The sequence below is a fragment of the Penicillium taxi genome (assembly GCF_028828555.1).
Source record: "Penicillium taxi strain IBT 34144 chromosome Unknown utg000001l_segment0_segment0, whole genome shotgun sequence".
Taxonomy (NCBI): domain Eukaryota; kingdom Fungi; phylum Ascomycota; class Eurotiomycetes; order Eurotiales; family Aspergillaceae; genus Penicillium; species Penicillium taxi.
The window spans coordinates 4,720,108-4,734,198 of record NW_026643203.1 but is presented as its reverse complement, the minus strand read 5'-3'; the positions used below and the strand labels follow the sequence as shown (position 1 = coordinate 4,734,198).

General features: G+C 46.2%; 6 protein-coding genes across 6 annotated transcripts; 2 read left to right on the top strand and 4 right to left on the bottom strand.

Moving 5' to 3' along the window:
- Positions 1-20: 20 nt before the first annotated feature.
- On the bottom strand, positions 21-656 carry N7495_001694 (ankyrin repeat-containing protein ANK1; the record flags this gene model as incomplete). Its single annotated transcript, XM_057204364.1, has 3 exons — positions 21-343; positions 417-594; positions 645-656. 3 exons carry the CDS (start codon positions 654-656, stop codon positions 21-23), a joined length of 513 nt encoding a protein of 170 aa, XP_057068437.1.
- A 454-nt stretch (positions 657-1,110) lies between these two features.
- On the top strand, positions 1,111-1,441 carry N7495_001693 (DNA-directed RNA polymerase III core subunit RPC11; the record flags this gene model as incomplete). Its single annotated transcript, XM_057204363.1, has 2 exons — positions 1,111-1,123; positions 1,197-1,441. 2 exons carry the CDS (start codon positions 1,111-1,113, stop codon positions 1,439-1,441), a joined length of 258 nt encoding a protein of 85 aa, XP_057068436.1.
- Positions 1,442-2,726: 1,285 nt separating this feature from the next.
- N7495_001692 (translation elongation factor EF-1 alpha) lies at positions 2,727-4,280 on the top strand (the record flags this gene model as incomplete). Its single annotated transcript, XM_057204362.1, has 4 exons — positions 2,727-2,731; positions 2,789-2,918; positions 2,974-3,112; positions 3,172-4,280. The coding sequence occupies 4 exons, from the start codon at positions 2,727-2,729 to the stop codon at positions 4,278-4,280; spliced, it is 1,383 nt and encodes a 460-aa protein (XP_057068435.1).
- An 853-nt stretch (positions 4,281-5,133) lies between these two features.
- Positions 5,134-8,939, bottom strand: N7495_001691 (G-protein beta WD- 40 repeats containing protein; the record flags this gene model as incomplete). The annotated part of the gene is made up of 2 exons (XM_057204361.1): positions 5,134-8,729; positions 8,852-8,939. 2 exons carry the CDS (start codon positions 8,937-8,939, stop codon positions 5,134-5,136), a joined length of 3,684 nt encoding a protein of 1,227 aa, XP_057068434.1.
- Positions 8,940-11,091: 2,152 nt separating this feature from the next.
- On the bottom strand, positions 11,092-12,175 carry N7495_001690 (MAGE domain-containing protein; the record flags this gene model as incomplete). The annotated part of the gene is made up of 3 exons (XM_057204360.1): positions 11,092-11,672; positions 11,770-12,088; positions 12,146-12,175. The coding sequence occupies 3 exons, from the start codon at positions 12,173-12,175 to the stop codon at positions 11,092-11,094; spliced, it is 930 nt and encodes a 309-aa protein (XP_057068433.1).
- A 407-nt stretch (positions 12,176-12,582) lies between these two features.
- N7495_001689 (putative pathogenesis associated protein Cap20) lies at positions 12,583-13,197 on the bottom strand (the record flags this gene model as incomplete). Its single annotated transcript, XM_057204359.1, has 1 exon — positions 12,583-13,197. The coding sequence occupies one exon, from the start codon at positions 13,195-13,197 to the stop codon at positions 12,583-12,585; it is 615 nt and encodes a 204-aa protein (XP_057068432.1).
- Positions 13,198-14,091: the final 894 nt, after the last annotated feature.

The following is a 14,091-nucleotide window of genomic DNA, read 5'->3' as shown; positions in this document are numbered from 1 at the left end:
AATAGACAATAGACACCAGTCTACTCGCTATCACTGGCACTATCATGCTCAGAGTCATTGTTCTGAGTTTGCATACCCTCAGTCAAGATGTACTCATTCTGCTGGAGAGTCTGCTTAATAGCCGCGTTGTTAAAGACCAAGTCGGCAGGTTTTTGGTTATGCTTGTTCCGCACTCGGGGGTCACAGCCAGCCTCGCACATCATCTTGACCATTTCATGGCCCAACTCGGCATCTTTATCATTGGCGTAGCGTACGGCAACGTGTAGTGGCGTGTCCTTGTCAAGACGGGTCAAAGGGTCACATTCAAAGAACTGGATGTCAAAAAGGGAGTCCATAGTGTCATCTGCGGGTACATCAAATAGGTTAGTCGGGGTACTAAAAGGAGAGGGGTAATTGGGCGGGGAGATCCAACATACAGCTACCGTACGTGGCGCAGATGTGTAAAGCATGGTTCCCCATTGCGTCCGTAACCTCATTAAAAAATTGAGCTACCTCCTCGTTGGTCTTGCTCTCCATATCATTAAGAACTTGCTCGATCAGCTGTGGCTGATCTCGGCGGCAGGCTTCCACGACCAGCTCCCGGGGGGAGGCACCCTGAGAAGGATATTAGCGGCTATTTTTAGTTCTGGGGGTTATAGACCCACCTCGTCAGCCATGGTGATCAGTAGGATTGAATCAAGTGTAGTTTGTCGGTGCGGAACAGTATTCCTGTTGCGCGGTGTGACGCAGCAGGTATTTCTAAAACGCCGGCGGTCCAGATAGTTTATTGGTATAGGATTGAGAATCTTAGGGAAGGCAGATTTGGATCAAGCTGTGCGCAATCGGTATGTACAAGTAGAAAAGCCTAGTCGGACAGTGTTTCCCAGGTCCCGCGTTGCCTTCAACAGGGACCGTCCTAAACGATCATGTGATCTGGGCCTCACGTCACTTCTAAATTACGCGCGCGGTTAATTTATTCTGTCGGTATCGGTCTGGTTAAGCTATTGCGCTGCCTTCTTTCAACTCTGCTTTATTTGCAGGTATCGAAGACATTCAGCCTCAATCTCAGATTCCTCACCTTTCAGACCCTAGCCTTTTGAGTCTCACGACGAGACCACCGGATCTGCCAAGATGCCGCTCGTTTGTTCGTTGATCGATTCGCTTGCTAATTTCCGTGATCAATGAGTGAGGACCAAGCTAACTTTTCTCTCCAATAGTTTGCCCAAACTGCGCAAATGCACTTACTGTTTCCCGTGCGGACTCCGGTCTCAACCGTTTCGAGTGCCGAACTTGTCCTTATGAACAAATCATTGACAGGAAATACTACGACAAGACCCTGATGAAACAAAAAGAAGTCGAAGCTGTCTTCGGAGGCGCCGACGAATGGAAGAACGCCGACAGTGTAGCCAGTAAGAGAAGCCCTATTCCTCGCGAAGGATGGCGATACAATTACCGCACATGATGAGGAGTTGCTTCCACTACGACTTGACATGATAATGACCTTCCGCTAGCTCAATGCCCCGCCGAAAACTGCAACGGAGAGCGTGCATACTTCTATCAACTGCAGATACGCAGTGCAGACGAGCCAATGACGACATTTTTACGAGTACGATTATCCCGGCCTCCTTACATACCCGACATGTCTAACAGTCTTGCAGTGCACTTCATGTGCAAAAACCTGGCGTGAGAACTAGGGATAATATCTTAATCACTTTCCCTCTTAAAATGTTTGGTATTACGGATTACGGAGTATACGGATGAAACATCCAAAAAATATGGATCCGTAGATAGTATGGATGCATGTGTTTAGATGGAGGACTTGAACAGCGCAAGTGTATTAAATATACCCAAATTTGATCTACAAAGTACGTCAGACCACGATATAAAAAAGAGAAAAAAAAATTGGGGTCACTAGATAACAAATGAACCACGGGTCTAGGTTGAAAGTTCAAAAGTTCAGTAGGACATGAAATGATAGTGGACTATGCCTATCATAGACTCCGGATGTTTCAGATTATACTGTGGCAAAGTTTTCCTTTATGGACCCAGATTGGCGGTGACGACCTCGATTGCCCCGCGGACTTACACATAGTACGATAACAACAGTTAAACTACGAGTACAAGTCAAGTAAGAGTGAATGGATTGAAAAACAAAATTGGAAAGGAAGATTAAATTTTTTTTTTTTTAAAAAAAATTAGAAGATCCAAAATTCCTTATACTGTGTACAATGGCCCAACAAGAAATGGGTTAATGTGTTGGTGCCCAGTCCATCGAGGAAACGTAAAGTAAATAGTGGGCTGGGAAGGAGCGAGAAAAAAAAAATTCAGCCGAGATCCACTGCAACCAAGGAAACTACCGTTTAGCTATAGGTAGAAGATACATGTTATTAGTATGGTTTAAATAAGGGAGGGGTAAGTATTCAGTACTTTCTGAAGACTCTGCAGTGGATCCATAATGATAGTGGATCCTTTAATGACTCAACCAATTAAAGCACGTGATTTAGGAGGGCTTGAACCCGCCACTCGCTTCTGCCCCTCCATATAAGTTCTTCCCCCTCCTCTTCCCACAATTTTTTCCTTTCCTTCCCCTCGTCTGCGACAGTAAGTATAACTTCCCATCCCTCACTTTTCCTCTCCTTCCTTCTTCCTTCTCTCTTCTAACCTTCATCAGTACCTCTACACACGCTGTAGAATCTGCGCATCTTATCTTCTAGTCGCTTTCAAAGAACTACAAGACAACCGTCACCATGGGGTATGTTCTACTCAGCTTGAAAAATTTTCACATTCCATTTTTCTAACCCCTCCCCAGTAAGGAAGATCGTGCTCACATCAACATCGTCGTTATCGGCCACGTCGATTCCGGCAAGTCGACCACTACCGGTCACTTGATCTACAAGTGCGGTGGTATTGACCAGCGTACTATCGAGAAGTTCGAGAAGGTATGATGAACTCCTCTTCCTCTCGCCTGAATATCCACTGATACCTCCATCACAGGAAGCCGCCGAGCTCGGTAAGGGTTCCTTCAAGTACGCCTGGGTTCTCGACAAACTCAAGGCTGAGCGTGAGCGTGGTATCACCATCGATATCGCTCTCTGGAAGTTCCAGACCGCCAAGTATGAGGTCACCGTCATTGGTAAGATATACCCTTCGGCTTCCATTATTCACTCTATCCCCTACTAACTCTTCATGCAGACGCCCCCGGTCACCGTGATTTCATCAAGAACATGATCACTGGTACCTCCCAGGCCGATTGCGCTATCCTCATCATTGCCTCCGGTACCGGTGAGTTCGAGGCTGGTATCTCCAAGGATGGCCAGACCCGTGAGCACGCTTTGCTTGCCTTCACCCTCGGTGTCCGCCAGCTCATCGTTGCCCTCAACAAGATGGACACCTGCAAGTGGTCCGAGGACCGTTACAACGAGATTGTCAAGGAGACTTCCAACTTCATCAAGAAGGTTGGCTACAACCCCAAGTCTGTCCCCTTCGTGCCCATCTCCGGTTTCAACGGTGACAACATGCTTGAGGTTTCCCCCAACTGCCCCTGGTACAAGGGTTGGGAGAAGGAGACCAAGGCTGGCAAGTCCACCGGTAAGACCCTCCTTGAGGCCATCGACGCCATCGAGACCCCCGTTCGTCCCTCCGGCAAGCCCCTCCGTCTGCCCCTCCAGGATGTGTACAAGATCTCCGGTATTGGCACAGTTCCCGTCGGCCGTGTCGAGACTGGTATCATTAGCCCCGGCATGGTCGTCACCTTTGCTCCCGCCAACGTGACCACTGAAGTCAAGTCCGTCGAGATGCACCACCAGCAGCTCCAGTCCGGCCAGCCCGGTGACAACGTCGGTTTCAACGTCAAGAACGTCTCCGTCAAGGAGGTTCGCCGTGGTAACGTTGCCGGTGACTCCAAGAACGACCCTCCCCAGGGTGCCGCTTCTTTCAACGCCCAGGTCATCGTCCTGAACCACCCCGGTCAGGTTGGTGCCGGTTACGCCCCGGTCCTCGATTGCCACACTGCCCACATTGCTTGCAAGTTCTCTGAGCTCCTCGAGAAGATCGACCGCCGTACCGGTAAGTCCGTTGAGGACAACCCCAAGTTCATCAAGTCTGGTGACGCCGCCATCGTCAAGATGGTTCCCTCCAAGCCCATGTGTGTTGAGGCTTTCACCGACTACCCTCCCCTTGGTCGTTTCGCCGTCCGTGACATGCGTCAGACCGTTGCCGTCGGTGTCATCAAGTCCGTTGAGAAGTCCGTTGGTGGTGCCGGTAAGGTCACCAAGGCCGCCCAGAAGGCTGGCAAGAAATAAGTGTTGAGCGCATGATTAAATTATGCCGTGATGACTTTTTCTCTTAAAATGCTTATGGATGGAGCTAGTTGCTCTGTAGTTTAAAATTCTACAATCAATCGACTCAAGTCAATTTGTCCTCGTATTTGTAACTGTATGTAACTGTACCAGTAGATCTACCCAGTAGATGAAGTTGGAAGCCCAAACTTTAGGCCTTGGCTAAGCCTTGTACTGCTTTGAAGTCGCCCCTTGATCCTCAGCGCACCAACCCCTACACCTGGGCATCGGTATTTTGGAAGCATACCTAGGTATATTCTCATACAGTACTTCCGGAAACCGGTGTCACCACTTGCAATGACTCTATCTCGAACCCTAATGCTAAGGACTGCAAATCCATATCAAGAGTAGCGGATAATATTTATATTACTACAGCATGTATTAATACGTACTGATGTATTCGATAACCGTACTTGGCGTAAGTTATTTGTTTGATTCTTATCAAGCCGGTAATGTATAAGAAGGGCAGTAGGGGTATTATGCAGGGCTTGAAGGAAATCAAAACTGCAGAAGGAAAAAACCCAGATTTAAAAATATAAATTTATGAGCTACATAGTTTGACCAAGGCAGACTAATGCACTAGTCGCCTTCTGCTTTAAGCCGCGCTTCTTGTGTCCCACCTGCAAACGGCCAGTCTAACAACATTCCCTTGGACATTCTTTGGACTAGAAAGCATCGTACAGGGAAAAAACATCAAAACTATATCAATCCCACTCCGTCATATTAAATATGGTTTGTTCCTGACGGTGGCTACTGACTCGGCCTTGGATGATATGCACGTATATATGTATTCATTAAAGACTCCCAGACCTAAACTTTAAACCGCACCCGGCGCTAGCATAGAATGCAGAGTACTTCGGTTGAATCTAAACCTCAATACTTGACCATTTTTCAATCCAATAGCTACTTGATCATCTTGCGTATCGTGGCATGCTAGCTGCATATCTGATGATAGCCGAAGAAATGGCATCACTCCATAAAATATCCACTGGTCCTTCATAGTGAAAGTCTGTAAAGAATGTGGACTCCTATCGTACTCTTCTGTCGCAGTATCTTTAAGCCTAATTTGTTCAGTACCTGTTATAAGGTATAGGTTATCTGCAGAGAATTTGAGGTTATGCACTGGTTCCGATGTTTCGATTTCTCTTTGTGATCGGAGTTTGAGAAGGCTACCTAAGCGACGGCCAAGAAACTTTGAGGTTTTGTGAGACTTTGCAATATCCCAAAGCTTGATGGTGTTATCCCTAGAGCCTGATGCGATCTGCTTGCCATCTGGAGAAAACGCCACAGTATTGACCCAGTCTGAGTGGCCTTCGAGTGTCTTCTGAAGGTCTCCTAATGTGCTATCCCAAAGCTTGATGGTGCTATCCCTAGAGCCTGATGCGATCTGCTTGCCATCTGGAGAAAACGCCACAGTCCGGACCCCATCTGAGTGGCCTTCGAGTGTCTTCTGAAGGTCTCCTGTTGTGTTATCCCAAAGCTTGATGGTGCTATCCCTAGAGCCTGATGCGATCTGCTTGCCATCTGGAGAAAACGCCACAGTATTGATCTCGTATGAGTGGCCTTCGAGTGTCTTCTGAAGGTCTCCTGTTGTGCTATCCCAAAGCTTGATGGTGCTATCATCAGAGCCTGATGCGATCTGCTTGCCATCTGGAGAAAACGCCACAGTCCGGACCCCATCTGAGTGGCCTTCGAGTGTCTTCTGAAGGTCTCCTGTTGTGCTATCCCAAAGCTTGATGGTGCTATCATCAGAGCCTGATGCGATCTGCTTGCCATCTGGAGAAAACGCCATAGTCCGGACCCCGTCTGAGTGGCCTTCGAGTGTCTTCTGAAGGTCTCCTAATGTGCTATCCCAAAGCTTGATGGTGCTATCCCTAGAGCCTGATGCGATCTGCTTGCCATCTAGAGAAAACGCCACAGTCAGGACCCCGTGTGAGTGGCCTTCGAGTGTCTTCTGAAGGTCCCCTGTTGTGCTATCCCAAAGCTTGATGGTGCTATCATAAGAGCCTGATGCGATCTGCATGCCATCTGGAGAAAACGCCACAGTATTGACCCAGCTTGAGTGGCCTTCGAGTGTCTTCTGAAGGTCTCCTGTTGTGCTATCCCAAAGCTTGATGGTGCTATTCCTAGAGCCTGATGCGATCTGCTTGCCATCTGGAGAAAACGCCACAGTCCGGACCCCATCTGAGTGGCCTTCGAGTGTCTTCTGAAGGTCCCCTGTTGTGCTATCCCAAAGCTTGATGGTGCTATCCTCAGATCCTGATGCGATCTGCTTGCCATCTGGAGAAAACGCCATAGTCTGGACCCCGTCTGAGTGGCCTTCGAGTGTCTTCTGAAGGTCTCCTGTTGTGCTATCCCAAAGCTTGATGGTGCTATCCCTAGAGCCTGATGCGATCTGCTTGCCATCTGGAGAAAACACCACAGTATTGACCCAGTCTGAGTGGCCTTCGAGTGTTTTCTGAAGGTCTCCTGTTGTGCTATCCCAAAGCTTGATGGTGCTATCATCAGAGCCTGATGCGATCTGCTTGCCATCTGGAGAAAACGCCACAGTATTGACCACATTTGAGTGGCCTTCGAGTGTCTTCTGAAGGTCTCCTGTTGTGCTATCCCAAAGCTTGATGGTGCTATCCCTAGAGCCTGATGCGATCTGCTTGCCATCTGGAGAAAACGCCACAGTATTGACCTTGTCTGAGTGGCCTTTGAGTGTCTGTATAAGAGAATCCCAAGTGCTCTCCATCCTGGGAAACCATTTCAAATATTTTGGAATTTTGTCCAGGTTTCCTATCCTCGTAATACTTGTTTCAGGACTAAAGATAAGAGCAGAGCTATAGATCTGTAACGGCCAATGAGCTATATTATGGAAATGTCGTAGCAGAAAACGTGTAGCGTCTTGCATAAGGGCGAATGCTGACGAGTCCCTCTTTGATAGACCGTTAGTAATATCTAGCAGGGCACTGATTGATTCAAGGGCCTTAGGTAACCTGCCTAGTAAGCTAAAACATTCTAGCCATTCTAGAAGTTTAGTGTGCAGGAATAACCTAATTAGCCCTTCCTCAATAAGCCTGCTTTGTGCTATGACCTCTAGTGGGACTTTCTGGAGATGTTGTACCCAAAATGTTGTCGAATAGTCGAGGGAAGATAGCAGAACGCTTTTACTCTCACTCTTTAGTGATTTTGTAAACTTGGGAGTCGAATCAGGTCGTGGTAGGTCTATAAGATTGACTTGAAGATGTTCACATAAGTGAGATAGACAGCTAAGAACAATATCATAATGTTCATAGTGACTATGTGAGTCAAGTATAGCCAATCCACTCTCCCCTGCTAGGTAATCTCGAGCGGATTGATGGACGAATTCGATGTTGTTTCCCTGTATTCTGATGAATGATGCACAGTGATTAACTAACAACTTGATTCTATCATCTCCGCGAGATAGACCGGTCACGCTAAGAATTTCTTCGATTTTTAGAGGCCGGTAAACCAGCATCATTGCTTTTAGGAGCCGCATATAATCATGGACATCATTTAGCTGGCCTTCACATAACTCAGTCAATATCCGGTCGTAAAAAGGATGTAGTCCAGGCGGCAAGTCTTGAAGAGCGGTCAAAACTTGATCCGCACAGATATTCTCAAGCCTTTTACATGCCAGGCTCACCCATAGAAAGGTGCCCTCGGCTTTCGCAGAAAGCTCGGTTTTCAATTTTCTCCCAAGTGCCTCTCCGTATCTGTTTTGAAGGTTGAGCTCATCAACTTTGTACGAGATGTAGGTCTGTACAGACTGAGAGATATGATCTGGGTTAAGCTCTAGACTAACTTGCATCTGCTGATGCCCAGCTAGTAATGTGCGCTCTGCAGCATCTAATGGTCGGCTTGTCAGGAGCCACTTGATTTTAGTGGGTTGATCAAGGCCGTTTCGGACGACAAGTTTCAAGAAGTCGGCCATGCCACTGTCTTGACACTCATCAAGGGCATCCACGATGATATATACCCTTGAGCATTCACACTGCTCTAACATCTCCCAAAAAATGTCCCATAAAACTCGCCATGAGTTAATGTCCTCACTGAAACGGTCATTCTCAGGGTCCCATCGACGTCGTAAAGACTCTTTTAGTTCACCTTGCTGGCTGACCAACCTACTAATCAAGCCTTTAATGACCGATTCCAAGGTATTCAGCTCACTGTCGGCATTTTGGCAAAAGAAATAAGTTACCACAACAGACTTCTCTTGTTCTTGGGAGAGCACTTCGATAAGACCGATCGACATCATTGTTTTCCCTTTCCCAGCACCGCCCTTAATCCAGAGCAGACTTATATCGCTCCCATTTCGCCAACTATGATACTGCGGGTCCCGGAGAACCCACTCGAACCCTTTACGGAGTAATTTGTCCTTGGCCTCCTTTAAGCGGGTTTTCACGGCTAGAGAGTCTGGGCAGCGTAGTCTTTGGAGGCAAATCCGATCAATGTCTTCAACGGTATGTCCTTCATGGATGAAAATCTATTAGCTCATATCCAGCCTTGTCGATACAGATCAAACTTACCCTGGTGGATTTCCGCCCTGACCAGGCCGTTAATGGTACCAATCTGAAATCCATCGTTTCTGCCATGGAATATAGTCGACGTCGTCATGACCGCAAGTTACACAAAATGCCGTAAATGTATAAGAGTTGCGCCCGTTGGAGTTGCCAGCCACTCCGCTGAGTGAGGGGCATCCTGCAGCTCCATTATCAGGTGACTAGAGCGTGCCAATACGCCGTTTTCTTACTGACCATCATAAAAATCCTATCCTAGGACCTAGAGACATAATTTTCAAGCAATAATCTAAACAAAAGGATGGTCAAAGGGATACCAAATAAACATGCATTTTAGTATACAAGAACCTGGATGGTACGATAAGACAACTTCTTTGCATACTCGTATAGTTCGTATCCTGGAACTTTGTTAGATTCCAGCTATTCTATGTATGGAATAGTGTGTCTTGCCATTAGGGTTCGAGAAAGAGTCAAAGAGTGTAAGTGGTGACACCGGTTTCTGGAAGTACTGTACCTGTATTTTTTGAAGACCCTCACTCTTGCAAACCGATTCAATTAAATATTCAATTGTAACTATCACAAGTACCGTCTTCTAGTGTTCATCATTCAAAAACTCCTTCCAAGGTTCTCGTTGTCGCCGTCGCTGCCCTGAGCATACTTCAAAAGATCCTGAATAGATTTCACGGCACGAGCACGAAAATAGCAATTGAAAATTCAGATTTTATTTGAATGAGACTCTACCCAACCATATCTGGGCTACGCTGATTATATCCTCCCTATACATAAAGCTTGGCATGCAAATTTGGAGGTATGTAAGGACCGACGGACTCTGAACCTCTTCTCAATGACCTGTTTTACCTTGGACATTTGAAGTCGAGGAACAGGAAGCTGTGTATTTTGACATCAAAGAGGACTGTGTCACATCCTTTGAATTGGAGTCTGGAAGGTGGTCCTATACTTTGCATGCCCAGGTGGGTATATGCAGCCTCCAAAATAGACAGATCGCTTTCCAAGTCAATGCAGTGTAAAAGGAATCAATGACGCAAATAACTGGTGGCGTCAGTTTCGAAGAACATTAAAGAACTCCAGCTTATTTGATTCCTGTTAAGTCAAAGCTTTTCAATTGGACTGATTCAAGCTCTAGTGCTCGTGCTCCCATCTGGGAAATGTTCTTTCCCAAGTTTCAATCTGACCATTCTACTTACCTCCAGGTTCCGGGATCCCAGGCTTACTATCTAGGTACTTCTACTCTAAAGTTGCATCTACACGATCTTGGAATAGTAGAGATAACATCTGATAACTGGTACTCCTCATTCCAGTATTTCATTCTGCACTGATTACTTAACCCAAGCGCCCAAAACACCTCTTCCGCAATTAACTCCGGCGCAACAAGCTGCAAAGTATGAGCCCTAGCTCTGCCAAACGCATAAACAAACTGACTATCCTCCTGCAACGCAAGATATCTCCTGAACCTCCTCTTCCCTCCGAACTATGACTTGAATCCATTCAGTCAGATTTGATCTAACATCTTCAGTATCATTTCCATGTTTCGCTCCATATAGGTGAGCTATCAGTGAAAGTGAAGATATCACAGAAGCCCGAGATCTAGGCTACAATGTTCTCTAGAAACAAATCAAAAGCTCGAGCTCTTCAACTCTTCAGAGCTGATTTGCTATCCTCTAATCCAGCAGAAGCAACATTAGAATCAGTGGCTTTATCGGGTACTAGTGGTTCTCACACGACGAATTCCACAATGCATTGCAGCATCTACTAAAAATCCAGATAGAAGATCCTTGATCGTCACACAAACACTATTGCCATATATATCAGTGTTCTCTAGGTAGTGTTTATCCCTAGCTTATACTTGATAATTCAGATCTTACTACTCCGTACTCTGACGTTGAAGTTGAGCATCCATTGCTATCTAATTTCATAATTGTCTCCATATACTTCTCCTGTGGGCTTGAGTAGAGCTCACGCCATTGGAGGTCTGATTTCCTGTATGGTACCTAGGTAGGTAGATTTATTAGATTCAGTACATATGAAGATACAAGTGCCTATGTCTGGGCATTTGCTTCGGGTTACAGGGTTACAGAGATATATGCACGAATATTTGGGGCTGTGTGACTGAGTAATACAGCGGTCCACAGTAAAAACCAAATGCGCTCAAAGGCCTCATTTCAAGTTCCGGGTATCAACAATCTCATAAAATCTTAGAGCCATATCAAGAATCATGCATAGATCCCTCCTCAATCACTCACATCCCCCCGTTCAGCAGCATCAATAGCAGCTCGCCTCTCCTCAGTCCCAATAATCCCCAAACTACGTCTAAGCATCTCCTCAAAGCCGGAAGCAGCCTCACGATAGGCATCGACATCTCTCAAAACTGGAGCATTCGGATCTTTAACCCTCCCGAACCCATAAACCTCCTTGACAAGCCCGGCAACACCATCAGAGCCAACCTCGATCTTCCCACGCGGTCCAAGCATGTACTCGATGACCTCGTCACCACCGTCCATCTCCCGACTCCTAGACAGGTAACCTTCCTTGCAGAGGCGGGCTAGGAATTTGTCTGTGCGGTCGAGGGGTGTGTAATCGTCTGCGCGCATACGTGCTAGGTAGCGGATTATTTTCTGCTCAGGGAGTGTTCCCCCGTTCAATGCTATCACTGCGATTATGAAGGTGTAGAGACCTATGTACGTGGCTTCTGTGCCCGTTGATGGCACCTTGGCTGGTATGAGGATGTCAGCGTTGCGGTATTCGTGGGGAAGAACACTTGTCACCACCCAGGATTTAGTGGTACTTGAAGACTTTTCAGTTTTTTGCGCAGCTGCTCGGCACAGCACAACGTCAGCATGATCAAGATCAATAATCAAGAAATTGGAAGCAAAGTTCCCATGGAGTAGATTGCAGATTATAGATCTCACCTCGCCGCTGCGTAATAGTGACTTTCTCCTTGGCAGGTAACTCCGTCATTTCCATGCCAAACCGATTCCGCAGCTCATTCTGCGCAGACTCAAAAACCTTCTTGAACTGGCGCGCGCCTTGCTCGCCGAGGACTTTTGTGCTTATGTCTCCACGCCGGATGGGCAGGCGCGCGTACTCGCTTGAGATGGCCATTCGTACCATCTTCTTCACCATTGCGTCTGTGCTTGTTGGGGCGTTGTTCTCGCTGTCGCTGTCTGACATGTTTGAGTCTGCGCGGGGTCTTTGAGTTTCTGGTTCCGAGTCTGAGTCGGAATTTGCCTGGTGGTGTTAGATTGGTGTCAAGTGGGATGAATGGTATGAATTGGAGGTAAGTACCTGAGCGGTTCTTTTACGTCCTTGGGGCATTTTGTGTGGTTTGATTTTTGCTTTGTTTGAGTTGTGAATTGGGGTGTCTTTGACGCGACGTGATTTTACCGTATCGGGAGCTGGCCTGTGCGTATCTTTGGTTTCTTTGTGAGTGGCGATCATTGTATATTTTTTTTTTCACGGGAATTATGTTTTGCTGAATAAATATATAAAGGAGTCAAAGGGCTGATAAATTCAGTTTATTTTAATGATTGAACGATAAAGACCGCTATAACAAGTTAACGATAGTAAGAGAGAAAAGAAGGTGTATATTTTCTCTAACAAAGCACAAGAAATACTAAAAAAAGGCGCTGCACAAAGGAAAAATTAAGGCACAGCATAAGATATAGAGCGGAATCTACCTAGATCAAGTCCAGGTAAAAGTAATCCACTAAATGAAACAGAACCTAGTGATTGATCTTCTCGTTAACAACCTCCTTCACCTCCTCCTTAGCATTCTGAAAGAAAGTAGTAGCCCAAGCCAACGATTCAGACGACAGAACAAGACTGGTAGTAATGACAGCCTTACCCGAAGCAACGAATCCATCACCACCACACTTCTTGTACTCAGTACCAAAGGTGTCGATGACATGATGCTTGACGTCACCAGCGACACGAACTGGGTATACAGCGTTGTTGTAGATAGTACCACGGATCTTCTCGGTATCTTCTCGGATGATGGGGAAGCGAGAGTCGATCTTGCTCAGGCCCTGATCGCCAAGAACATCGGCACGAGAGACATACGGGGCGATGTAGCTGTAGGGGGTGGAGAAGTATGGGAGCACAGGCTTTGCGAAGCGAGCGAAGCCCTGATCGGCGAGATCGATGGACTTTGCTCCGTATGGGTTTTCCTTGAAGACAGCGATGGACTCAGAGACCACTGGGTAGGAGGTCAAGTGCTGTGTCATGTTAGGGTGGGCTGATTCGAGTATGGAAGAGGTGGTACATACATTGAGGAACTGGGAGTGGACTTTCTCGCCATTGACGATGGGTTCAGTCATGGTGGATTCAGCGTGAGGCATTAAGTAGGTTATGGAAGGGAATGAGGAATTAGGATAGATTAGAGGGAAGAGGGAAGAGGGAGAGAAGAGGAAGTGAAAACATGGTGGGTATATAGCTATTTTTCACATGTGATTGTGTCAAGGGTAATCCAAATCATAATCATAAGCATAATCTCCCCTCTTTCCTCTCCATTTCTATTTCCATTTCTATTTCCCTTTTTAATCCCCTGTTATTTAATCTATTCCCCATTTGCAAAGTTCTATCATTCCACACTCAATTACTTGCTTTATACTGTATTTCCTGTATTGAAATGAGAAAAAGAGCGATTCTGATAAGGTCGCTTACATGTGAATGTGGATCCCCCAACCCAGCTAGTACCAACTACTATTATAGTAGTTACTACGAATAGATAGCAGATACCAAAATACTACAATGACGAATTCAACTATTATACCAAATCCGGATATTGGAAATAGTGTACTGAGTGTAGATCGTGACAAATGAAGGCTGAAAAATAGCATTTAGAAGTTCCGTGTTCGTCCTTGTTCAGCCCTACTTACTGATTCGTCGCTTAAAACTTCCAGACTCATCTAGACGTTGATACCATCGGTCACTTTTTATCGTCTTCATCCATTGACCATTCACACTACCCCGTAGACTGATCTCCAGTTCCGCAGAACATAATGCATGTTACAGCACAGAAGGTCCGAGTGCTGGCTATTAATTATCTTTTGTACAGAACTGCTTGGTGGCTTGATGGTGTAGTACATGACAGCTTGTATACAGCCTACTTAAACGTCGGAGCCTTGGGATTTCTTTCTAGTCCAGAGAATCTTGGAGCCTAGGATTAGTTCACTGTTCACTAATTATTAACTGGCATGATTAACAGTGTAAAAGAGATTCAATAGGATGTG